The sequence below is a fragment of the Pelobates fuscus genome, chromosome 2 (assembly GCF_036172605.1).
Source record: "Pelobates fuscus isolate aPelFus1 chromosome 2, aPelFus1.pri, whole genome shotgun sequence".
Lineage (NCBI taxonomy): Eukaryota > Metazoa > Chordata > Amphibia > Anura > Pelobatidae > Pelobates > Pelobates fuscus.
In genome coordinates, this window is record NC_086318.1 from 227,098,022 (window position 1) to 227,110,542 (window position 12,521).

The 12,521-nt window shown below is 39.3% G+C and overlaps 1 protein-coding gene across 1 annotated transcript in view; it reads left to right on the forward strand.

Moving 5' to 3' along the window:
• ENPP1 (ectonucleotide pyrophosphatase/phosphodiesterase 1) overlaps window positions 1-12,521 on the forward strand; it is a 143,254-nt gene that overhangs the window by 99,256 nt on the left and 31,477 nt on the right. Inside the window, exon 20 of the mRNA XM_063443235.1 lies at window positions 8,903-9,054. Coding sequence (XP_063299305.1) covers window positions 8,903-9,054 — 152 coding nt within the window. The remainder of the gene's footprint in view (window positions 1-8,902; window positions 9,055-12,521) is intronic.

A 12,521-nucleotide genomic window follows, 5' to 3' on the forward strand; every position in this document is an offset into this window, starting at 1 on the left:
GCAGGCAGCATATGACTTGCTTCAGTGTGTGAAGCCTGCCGAACACCATTTAGAAAAAAATATTTATGAAAACACAATATTACAATATCGTCTCTTTGGTAACTTTATTCTTATAGTAGACAAAGGCTGGACTTATTAAAGGGACACTATATGCACCCAGACCACTACAGCTCATTGAAGTGGTCTTTGTTCACTGTCCCAGTCGCCTTAACCCTACAATTGTAATTATTGCAGTTATTGATAAATTGCAATAATTACCTTGCAGGGTTAACTCCACCTCTAGTGGCTATCTACCAGTCAGCCACTAGAGGCACTTCCGTGTCCTTAGTTGACTTTTGGTCCGCTAAATAACACTGGAAGTCATAACAGTTTGCAAGAGGACATCCAGCATCCTCTAAAACCCGAGAGGAAAGCATTGAGCATAGCTTTCCAATGGGGTAGTCCTAATGCGAATGCAGTGCTCACCGTGCATGCGCATTAGGTCCCAGCTAATTCCTGATGTTGGCAGAGTAGAAGCGGATGCAGAGCCTGCCTCAGAGCCGAGGGACATCATGGCTGGAACCAGGTACCGTAAGTGACGGAAGGGTTTTTAACCTTGCCGGGGGGGGGGAGGGGGGCGGGTAAGAAGGGGTGCAAGGGAGGGGGAACCTTATAGGTCACTACAGTGCTAGTACTATAGTTTCCCTTTAAGGGAACATTTGCTATGAACAATATGAACAAAAATAGTCACAGTGCATACATATAAAAATAGGTTACAAACAAATTTTATGTACACCAAATATCAAAATAAAAATGGAGAACATTTGTAGTATAGTGAGTATTTGTCAGGCTTACTGCCTTCTTGCCTCCCACCGGATCCCCGGGTGCCGTGATCCCCGCCGGCGTTTCTTCTTAAGTATGCGCCAAAAAATAACTATGTTCGCAGACAATATAATTATGACACTAACATATCCAGAGGTCTCTAGGTCTCTATACCAGCTGCACTACAATGTATAGAAGAATGTAGTAGATTTTCCAACTATAAAATCAATATGCAAAAAACAAAGTTCTACATTGTTTAGAGTTTCTATCTGAGGGCATGAAAGATGACCATAAATTTAACTGGTCTTCTCATTCCATTTGTTACTTAGGAATAATTATTAATTTTAATATTGATGTATGGATCACTGACAACTATAATACACTTCTTAAAGAATTTAGAAATACTATCTGAAAATGGTCCAAACTTCAAATATCATGGCTGGGAAGAATAAATATTATTAGAGTACATTTACTTTCAAAATTGGAATATCTATTTCGCACAATTCCACTACATTTACTCGATTGCTTATTTATATCATATGTTTGGGGTGGTAAGAAACCACTGATTGCGTTTTTAAAGTTATGTCGGCCAGATTATCAGATTGAGGATTATCTTTCCCGAATATACTTTATACTCATGATACTGTGATTTTTTTTCCCCTTTTTTTGGAGTGGGGAAACAGAAATTCAACAATGAATTTATGGTATATATATGAAAAAAAAATTATGCGGCACTTTTGACCCTTTTGTTTTTTGGGGGGCAGATAAGAAATTATTCAAAAACTTGAATATTGAAAACGTACTTATTTCTCAAGTTTTCCGATCTATAGAGCCGATAAAGAAATATTTCTTCTCCTAAAATCAAATCTCTATAAATGCTCCTTTAGAAGTCTTGAAACTTTTTATCCAGGATCTTAATTTGTCTGGTTGGCTAGAAATAGAGTTGGTAAAAATTCAAGACTTATATGGTACCTCTGGGATTAGTAAATTTTAGTACCTACAGGAAAGATCAGATCTATCGAATAAAGAATATTTTACTTTTCTAAGAGTAATAGATTTCCTACATAAAACATATATAATTAGGGACTCGCCTTTTGATAAGATTCTCTATGGGGAGGGCACTAATAAACCTTCGGTCGTGGATACACTTAATCAAGAGGTTAAATTGAATACTGTCATTAAGTGGGAAATCAATCTGGATAAATCCTTCTCCTGTCAAGCCTGGTCAAATTAATTTGAGTTAATAAGGAAAACAATTCATTGTATAAATATACAAGAAACCTTCCTTAAGCTCATTCACAGATGGTATATGGTTCCCATTAAACTATGTAAATTTCAAATTCCTCCAATTTCTGCTGGAGATGTAATAGAGAACTAGGTTCACTTAAACGTATCTGGTGGGACTGTGTTGGATATTCTTAAATTGGGAATATCTAAACGTCTTACCGATGTAAAATTCAATATCACTTTGACCCCAGAAAGATTATTTCACCTAGATATGCCAAAAATGTCTAAACCATCTTTATATTTAACCATCCATGTTTTAATGGCTGTCAAATTATGTATTGCTAGGAACTGGAGAAAAAAAATGAATCTCCCACCTTAAAAGATATCAAAGTCCAAATCCAATATCAAAGTATAATGGAAAAGGCTGTTTATTTTAAAGACAGCAATATTGATACCCATAACAAGATATGGGCAAACTGGTTTGATTACTATAAATAATAGGATTGGTTTCTCCAAATAAATACAACCCTGGCATAGACACATCTACTTGGTAATATACTGACAATCTTATCCTTAAGGTGGCTCTATGTTGATCTTATATTATTAAAGAAGTGTTAGTTGAATTGTCCACTCTCCCTGTTCTCTACAGATGTCCTCATGTTTTATTTGTGTCATTTGTTGTGTAATGTATACCCTTTTGATGGCAGTATTTCGAAATGTAACTTAATTCAAGACTATATAAATTTCCTCTGTAATCTTCTGACTCTGCTTATTTGCATGGATCAATTTGCCCTGGTCTTGCAAACCATCCTAATGTGTACTACTCACTTACAGCCTGACGCACAAGACCATGCTGCTGTCTCTCCGGTTAACCAGATTGACATCCACTGGGTTATGAACCCACCTTCATATCCTAACGATAGGTCTAAGATAACGTTTCTGATAAAGCACCTGTCGATAGAGCCTTGGCCTGGGCCTATCCTATTTGGGAATCTAGTTCCTCTATTTCTTATTCTTATGCTGAGTTCCTCTTGACTTGCCTGGTAAAGTCAGTTCTGCTGTTAAATCTTTGATGAGGTTTAACCCCTTAAGGACCAAACTTCTGGAATAAAAGGGAATCATGACATGTCACACATGTCATGTGTCCTTAAGGGGTTAAAGGACCACTATAGGCACCCATACCACTTCAGCTCAATTAAGTGGTCTGGGTGCCAGGTCTCTCTAGTTTCAGAGAAACTGCTATGTTTCACTGAGGGTTAATCCAGCCTCTAGTGGCTGTCTCACTGACAGCCGCTAGAGGCGCTTCCGCACTTCTCACTGTGAAAATCACAATGAGAAGACGCTGGACGTCTATAGGAAACCATTGAGAAATGCTTTCCTATGGGTGGTTTGAATGTGCGCGCGTCTATTGTCATATTTGCACATAGAACATACCTACTGCCTCTACTTTATCAACTTCTGCACCTATGCAAATTGCTGATCTTGGAAAAGCAGACCTAGTGGGTCAGAGAGAGTAGGGCGCCCCCTAGTGAATATCCATACATATGTACAAGAAGTAAAATATAACTTTTAATAGTTAATGCATAAAATGCTTAAGGTAAGGACCCAGATACAAAACAAAAAAGAGAGAAAATGAAAACACAATACACAAAATAATGAAAATAAAATAAAGAAAAATTGGAAAAATTAGATCGGGAGGATATCAATAAATGTGAGAGCGTGCTGGATGGGGATAGTATAACCTAAGGTGATAACCTACAAGTTACTATACGAATGAACGCCCCCCAAACTGCTGTATATCTCACAGGTACACTGTAAACTCTTAGTTGACTCGTGCTATGCACCCTCCGTATACTCCCTGGCACGAGGGATCTTTTTTTGACCTTCGTAGAAAAGGTGGATATCCTTTATCCATTCAAACTTGTTGAATAGAGGGACTGGGACAAAGGTTTACGAGAACCTGGACCTGGGTTTCAGTAAGTGCCTCATCTGAGAAGTTGATGACTTTATTACTGGCATTTAATAACGTTTGCGTGACCTCCCCCAGTACCGCGTTTGCCTGTACTGTGCTTGGGGTTCCCCCTCTCGGGGGTTTTGGCCTAAAAAAGCCACCCCTTTTTTCAGTATGCCTCTTGTTTGAGTGACACTTGAGGGTGTAGAACTAGTGTTTGAGCTTTCAGTGTCTGTATCAGAGGTCTCGTACTCTGATGTTGAGTACTGGTCTGAGTCTGTACGTACGTTTTTTCTGTTAAATTTTCTATAGACTCTACCATTTTTATAATCTAAATTATCCCTTATGAAACCTGAGGGATACACCTGTGGCGAGACACATCAGGAACCAACACTCCGGAGACCCTAAGGGTGTTAGGTTTGCTGGAATTGAGCGAGTGACTCTAGGTCATAGAGGTGGTGACTTGGATAACACTCTACTAAAAAGAGAGTGTTATTGGATCTACAGGTTTAAAACCCTGGCCCCCAATGGTTTAAACGAGGGATTCACATTCACTCCCTTTATTGAGAAATAAACACATCAGGATTCTATTAACACAAATGATTATACACATGTACATAATTTCTTTAGGGACTGTATATACTTTCGTTTTATTTCATCTATTCATTTATTTGTTTATTATTATTTTTTTATTTTTTCATTGCAACACGTATATTTATTTATTTTGTTTAACTTTACACTCCATCCACTTTCATCTATTCTTTTTATTATTATTATTTTCATTTACTTTATTTATTAATATACATTCATTTCTATTTTCATTTTTATTATTCACATTTTATTTATTACACTTTATTTTTCTACTGTCACTTTTTTCATCATTGTTTCATGTTCTTTTTCATGTCCTTTTTCATGTTTATTTATATTTTTTATGTTTTACTAACGGGAACCCTATACTCATGTAAATAACCCATTGTGCACCAGACCCCCTTAGTGTTTTCGGACTTACCCTCCCGGGATTGGATCCCACGATTTTCATTCCATGTATCTGAAGTAGTCTTCCCTCACTAGAGGACCTGGTTGACTGGAGGCTCATCTTAGGCCCCCGAAACCCGTATTTTTCGGGTTAGCACTCTCATATTGATTAAATTTAATATTTGGTCACTTGTCATACAGGTACTGTTCAACATGAGCAGCCTCCTCTGTATATATAAAAGGATTCTTCACATCCATGGATGTCATACTGGTCACGGGCACTGAAGGGGTTAACAGTTCCGTTGATTGCCAGCAACATCACCCAATCAGCTCCTGACACGCTATCAAGGGGCGTCATTGGTCTGTTCCCGGCGAATCTGGGCGCAACAATGTGAATCACGCCCATAGCTTGGATTTAGCTTTCATGGGTATATAAGGGGCTCCCGTTACTCATTTCTTGTTTAGCCTCAGAAGAAGGCGCTTGTGTTGGCGCCGAAACACGTGTCAGGCAGGCAGTTAGGGAGGATATGACATGAGTCTGTTCGCATGGAGAATTAGTCAGCAAGCTGAGCAATTCGATATAGTTCCTCTATAGAGATACAGAGTTTTCTTTTCTTTTTAACTCAGAGGGGTGGCTTCAAGGGGACAGACTTGGTGTATTAAGCAAGAGTTGCACAAGGGGACAGAATTGTTGTATTGAGTGAGCGTTGAATCCCAAGGTCCAGCAGGTTGGCTAGTATAGACCTGGTTCACTGTAGCTCTGCATCCCAGTTACTGAGCGCTCTTTGAACACCGAGTTTTGTCCTCACAGCCGGTTCCTACAATTGTATCATTTTTATTTAAGAGGGGTGATGATGGGGGCACGTTTGGTGGGTGTAGAGGAAGGATTTTTTTCAAAGACACCACTGCACAGCTGCTAGCTAGTATTTTGTAGCACTGTCTATCAGTGGCTGCTCTCTCCTCGCTGAGTTCGCTCCCTCAACCCCAGAGGCATTGCTCCTATAACTGTATCGTTTTTAGATACACTAGTATCATCCAGAACAGTTCTCATTTATATGATACACTTACTTCTCATGTTATTTTCTCGTTGCCTCTTTTCCCTCCTTTATGGGCACATTATAGTTTGCCATTCTCTCTACCCTATCAGATTCCATGTTGGATACTGTTAGTGGGGAGTATACGGAGGGTGCATAGCACGAGTCAACTAAGAGTTTACAGTGTACCTGTGAGATATACAGCAGTTTGGGGGGCGTTCATTCGTATAGTAACTTGTAGGTTATCACCTTAGGTTATACTATCCCCATCCAGCACGCTCTCACATTTATTGATATCCTCCCGATCTAATTTTTGTTTTGTATCTGGGTCCTTACCGTAAGCATTTTATGCATTAACTATTAAAAGTTATATTTTACTTCTTGTACATATGTATGGATATTCACTAGGGGGCGCCCTACTCTCTCTGACCCACTAGGTCTGCTTTTCTACTTATACAATTTTGTAAGGGTTATCCCCTAATCTGGTCGCCCCAGGACACACCAAAAGTTGCTTCCCAGTTTGGGTATTCAACTTACTTTTTTCTTTTTAAATTGCTGATCTTGCGGAGTTATTTGAGAAAAGGGAGGCTGACAACTTACATCAACATCGCACATATGATCATGCCATAGACTTGTTGTCTGGTACTATTCCTCCGTGTAAGGTCTACCCACTTTCGGAAAATGAGAATAGAATCATGGAGGAATATATACAGGAATCCTTAAAGAAAGGATTCATTGGGAGATCCTAATCCCCTGCAGGACTTTTTTTTTGTCTCTAAGGTGATTTGAGACCCTGTATTGATTACAGGGGTCTCAATAGGATCACTGTCTGTAATGCTTACCCCATTCCACTTATAACTGAGTTGTTTCATCGTGTTAAGGGGTCTAAGTGATTCAAAAAACTTGATCTAAGGGGTGCATATAATCTAGTGAGGATAAGACAGGGGGACGAATGGAAAACTGCTTTCAACACGGGTTATTCAATGCCCCTGTGGTCTTTCAGGATCTGATAAATGATGTTCTACGTGATGTCCCTTATATGCTGTTGTCTACTTAGTTGACATCCTCATTCATTCATCAGATCTTAAAACACATCATCAACATGTTAGAATGGTGTTGCACAGGCTACTTCAACACGGATTGTACTAGAAACTAGAGAAATTTATTTTTGATCAGACTACAGTGCAGTTCTTCGGTTATGTCATCTCTGAAAAATTATTCAGTATGGATCCTTCTAAATTAGAGATCATTACTTCTTGGCCACTTCCTCAAGGACTTAAGGCTGTCCAAAGATTTATTGGGTTAAAATATATAGAAATGTTTTAAAGCATTTCTTGTCAATAATAAGTCCCATCACTAAAATGACTCAAAAAGGAGCTAATCCCTGTGTTCGGGACCTAGAGGCTCTTAGTACCTTCAATACCCTGAAGAAAGTGTTTTCCAATCCCAGTATTACTCCATCTTGATCCGTCATTGCCCTTCATCTTAGAGGCAGATGCGTCTGAATCTGATGTGGGAGCGGTTCAGTCTCAGAGAAAAAACGCTAAAGAACCTCTTCACCCTTGTTTCTTTTCCAAGAAACTGTCTGATTCTGAAAATAATTACGATCTAGAGAATATGGAACTTTTGGCTATAGTGTTGGCATTCAAGGAATGGACACTTATTAGAAGGTTCTAAAAACCCTATATTGGTAGAAACTGATCACAAAAATCTTTCGTATATCGCTGAAGCTAAACGTTTATCCTCGAGACAAGCTAGATGGTCCTTATTCTTATCTCGTTTTCAGCACTCCATCACTTATAGTTTTTTTATTTTTATTTTGTTTGGTCAAGATTACAATTCTTGTTCTTGGGTAAAACACTGGCTTAAATATAGAGTACAGAGAGTTGATGTTAATGGAACATTTTCAAAATGGGAAACGTTGTAAGTGGTGTCCCTTTTCTGTTCTGCGTTTGCTGTTATTCAACATATTTATAGACGATCTTGAAATAGGCATGTTTCAGTGTTTGCAGATGACACAAAGCTAGGTAAGGTAATACAATATGAGCAGTAAATATCTCGCTGCAGAGGGATTTATACCTCAAGGGTGCACTCCTTTAATCCAAGATTTATGATCTTCAGTAAACCATTCAGACTTGACCTTCCTCTGATCTTTGTAATAATTTGAACAGAATATTCTCTTTCTTGGATACAAAAAACACTCTTTAGACTAACCAGGTTCATTTTTTATTATTATTATTATTGGTATTTATATAGCGCCAGCTTATTCCGCAGCGCTTTACAATGAAAGGGGAATTTACCAAATGAGACAATCACAAAATGTAACAGGAACAATAGGTAGTTGAGGACCCTGCTCAAACGAGCTTACAGTCTTGAGGAGGTGGGGTATAAAACCACAATAGGAAGGGTATTGAGAGAAGCAGCAAATCGACATGGTGGAAAAGTAGCAGAGCTGGAGGTGAGAGTAGAGTGTGGCCCTATAGGAGAGAGCGAGAGGAAGGTATGAGAGATTCAAGTTACTCTTGTAGGCAATATGCATTACAGTTGTTTGCCTCTTATATTTATTGGAAGCTGTTTACCATTTAATTATTTATTTTTTTCATTTTAATTAGGGATATATTCATTATATTGAGAAGAAACATTGTTCTGTGAAGTCCAGCTTTGTGGATGCCATTGAATGTTCCCATTTTTTTTTTTTTTTTTTTTTGTGATTTAGGAAAATTTCTGTTACCAAATGTGTTTTTTTTTTTCCTGTAATGTCATTCTCTGTGCTGTAACATCCGATGATATGTCCTGTGAAGTCACACATATATATTTATACAAATTGGCATAGCTGGTATTTTTTTTTTCTTCCAAAAACAAGAAATTACTGTAAGAATGTTTGCTTAAATATTATGTATCACTTTATTATTAGAGTCGGAAACAAAGATACATAACCTGCCATTTGGAAGGCCAAAAGTTTTATGGAACAGCAGCTATTGTGTCTTGTATCACAAAATGTATGTAAGTGGTTACAGCTTCAATACTCGAATACCACTATGGAATTCATACACCATAGGAAAAAATGTAAGTATCAACAAATGTGTATGTCATGTATATTTATGTGTATGCCTTTAATGTATTGCTTGAAATAAAACAATATTTAACAGGGTTATTAACTAAAGTGAACATTTTCAGGAATTCAGAGTGAATTTTAAATAGGCAAATTGGAAAAATTCTACAGGTCAACTTAGCTTCAAGTTTGGCTACTTTGACAAAGGTCCAATGGTACCCCTACCCATGCCGCAAGCTGCCAATGTCATTTTCTCAGCCTATCCTCCCCTACATCTCTCCCCCAGCAGCTAGGGAGAATGATGTCAGAGAAGGAGTTTGTGCTAAGGGGCCCCTCGGGCTGGAACAAAAGTAAGTTTTTAGGTTTAAAGAAAAAAAGGGAAAAAAAGCCTTGACAGTCCTTTTTTTTTTGGTTTGTTTGTTTAAAAAAAAAAAACTACAAAAAAACAGGATAAGGGTTTCTCTAATAAAAATTAATATTTTCTTAACATACTGATTTTTGGTTGAAGTAATCTTTTAAGTTTCTAACGTAAACTAGAAGCATGTTTCCAAACATTCCAAAATGAAAAACACACCTTAAGTCGCACAGCCTCTTACTGCATATCTGTATGTTGTTTTGTCTATTTCAAAATTACTTTCTCATTTAAGTGCACTTAATTCTCTGCATTTTAGTTTCTTGACCGAACCAGATACATCATATCCCTTTTGGAAATTTCAGATACTTAATACCCATGATCATTTATTAGTATTAGTATTTTTATTTGGTAGTTAAATTGGAGACACATATATCAAAAGTAAAACCTCTAAACTCTATACATTAATGATCTAATAAACATAGAAGAAACCGTTGAATTACATAACTAGGTAAAAAAAACAAAAAACTTCAGATAATAGACTGTAGACAAGGGACAACTACAGTGTTAAATAAGAATCAAAGGTCCTCACCAAGGGGGCTTATGGGGGCTATCTGTCCACACTTTCAATGAATCTGAATAGTGCAGCATCCAGGTAGTGGAGAATGAGGAAATGCTGAGTGGGTGGTGGATGGCCTTGTGTTTGCATTATCTCTTACATCTCCACTGAGATTGATATATAGGATTAAACAGGGCCGGTGCAAGGATTTTTGCCGCCCTAGGCAAAAGTAAAGTTTGCCGCCCCCCCCTCCCCCCGCCCCCGTGACATCACAATGCCCCACCCATATGATCTGCAATGTTAACTAACGCTAGTGCTGCAGTGCCGCCGTGTTTACATTAAAAGGCCTGCAGGGACAGGCTATAGACACCAGAACCACTACATTAAACTGCAGTGGTTCTGGGGACTATAGTGTTTCTTTAATGTGAGGTAAATTAGAGATTAGTGCCACGAATAATATACTAGATTGCCTACTTACAACCAGATGAGGATGATGATGGGCTCTAGCTGCAGTCTGGCTCCACTGGTCTGGTGTAGAACAGGATCTCTGGAGGCTGTTTGTAACTGTGGTCACAAAAATCAATGTTCTGGGAGAATGGGAAGCAGCTCCATTTTTTTGGGGCCCTTTACACAGCTCAAGGTCTGGGTCCCAGGGTCCACCTTCATGTTCCACCAATGAGTTTGTTCACAGGGGGTGGAGTGTGTAGGGGATGTCCTGATTTGTGTGTAAGGAATGCATTGTGTGAATCTGTGTTTGTATGTGTAAGGGATGCAAGGTGTGTTTGTGTATGTACGGGATGCAGTGTGTGTGTCTGTAAGGGTGTGTAAGGGGTGCATTGATTGTGTGTAAGGAATGAATTGTGTGTTTCTGTGTGTGTAAGGGATGCATTTTGTGTAAGGGTTGCATTGCTTGTGTGTTTGTGTGTGTGTGTGTAATGCATTGTGTGTTTTTCTGTGTGCAAGGGGTGCATTGTATTTGTGTGTAAGGGGTGCATTGTGTGTGTGTGTGTTGGATGTCAATCTCTTCCCCCTCCCTTGTCACTCTCTTCTCCCCCCTCCCTTGTCACTCTCATTCCCCCGCCCTCCCCTGTCACTCCTGTCAATGTCTTTCTTCCCCCCACTCCCTGTCAGTTACTTCCCCCCCCCCTCCCTATCAGTTACTTTCTCCCCCCATCAGTTACTTTCTCCCCCCCCCCCCCTGTCAGTTTCTTTCTCCCCCCTCCCTGTCAGTTACAGGGAGCTTTTGTTTCCTGTAGCTGGCCGGACTAAAAGGAAGTGCACACTCAGTGTGCACTTCCTGTTAGTCCGGCCAGGTACAGGAGACAGATGCTCCCTGTACCCACGGACCATACAGGGCTCGGCCACGCTACAGTGAGGGAGTGACAGGAGTGACAGGAGGGAGCGCTGAGCACTTTCCTCCTGTCAGCCCCTCTCCTCATGCTGCACCCGGGCGGTGCGCCCTCATGGACGCACCAGCCTGGGCAAAGCTGCAGCCGCATGAGGCTCTCTACAGAGCGCTTGGGCGGCTGCAGCATGAGGGGGGCCGGCTAACACGTAGCGCCGGCCCTGGGATTAAATATGTAAAGGTGAGCCAAGTCATTTTTGATTACAATATTTGCTGGGTTGTTCATAGGAATGCCTTGCTGAGCCTGCATTCATCTGTCTTTTTACAGTGGGAACCCCTGCCCATGTCCAGAGTCATCCCAACCTTTACAGTCAGTCCTAAAGGTGCCTCAACGAATTCTTGACAAATTCTCTTCCAAGTGTTCAATTTTACATATTTCATTTAGACAGCAGACTAACTAATGACCCAATTCCTATTGGTTTATTTCATTATGTTTACACCCCAAATAGTTCTAATTATTTATATGCTGTTCTTGTTCATTGCATAGTATTATATGGAATTTGTATTATAGGGACACTCCAGGCACCTATACAACTTTAATGCATTTAATACATGTTGGCTTCATTAATATGCTACTTTGTGGGTTGTTTGCTTTTGCATGTCAAATAGTTATTTTGCACAATAAAATACATGATGTGCCGAACACTACACCATAAGCCATTCCCCTTCATGCCAGAAAGACTTCCTTATAAAAATTTTGCACACAGTTTTAGCATTAACAGCAATGTTTGAGCTGCTTTAATTTACAACCTAGCTGCAAGCAGTCAGATAAACTATAAACAGGCAGTGACAATAGTTAATACATGAGAAAACAAGGGACTGGCTGAACTCACCTAAACATGCTTAAATAGGGTGCTACTGGGAGCCAATAAGCCAATAAGTACAATAAAAATGAAAATACAGTGCACTCCCTTATCTACTAAAAAGCAACTTTGGTGCTGACGGATGTTAGTTTTTAAAAAAAAAAACTCCTAATCTAGGCAAAAAATAATGGGGTTTAGTTACATTATATGATAATGCATTGCATAAGCCTGCCACAACATCAATGTACCCCATCTTTGGCAGGTCTTACTCTAACCGCCAAATGTCTGCTAAATGAGCTACTAACTTGGGGAAAATATTCCATCTCGAGTTATCTACAGTACAAGGATAAATAGGGCCCTGA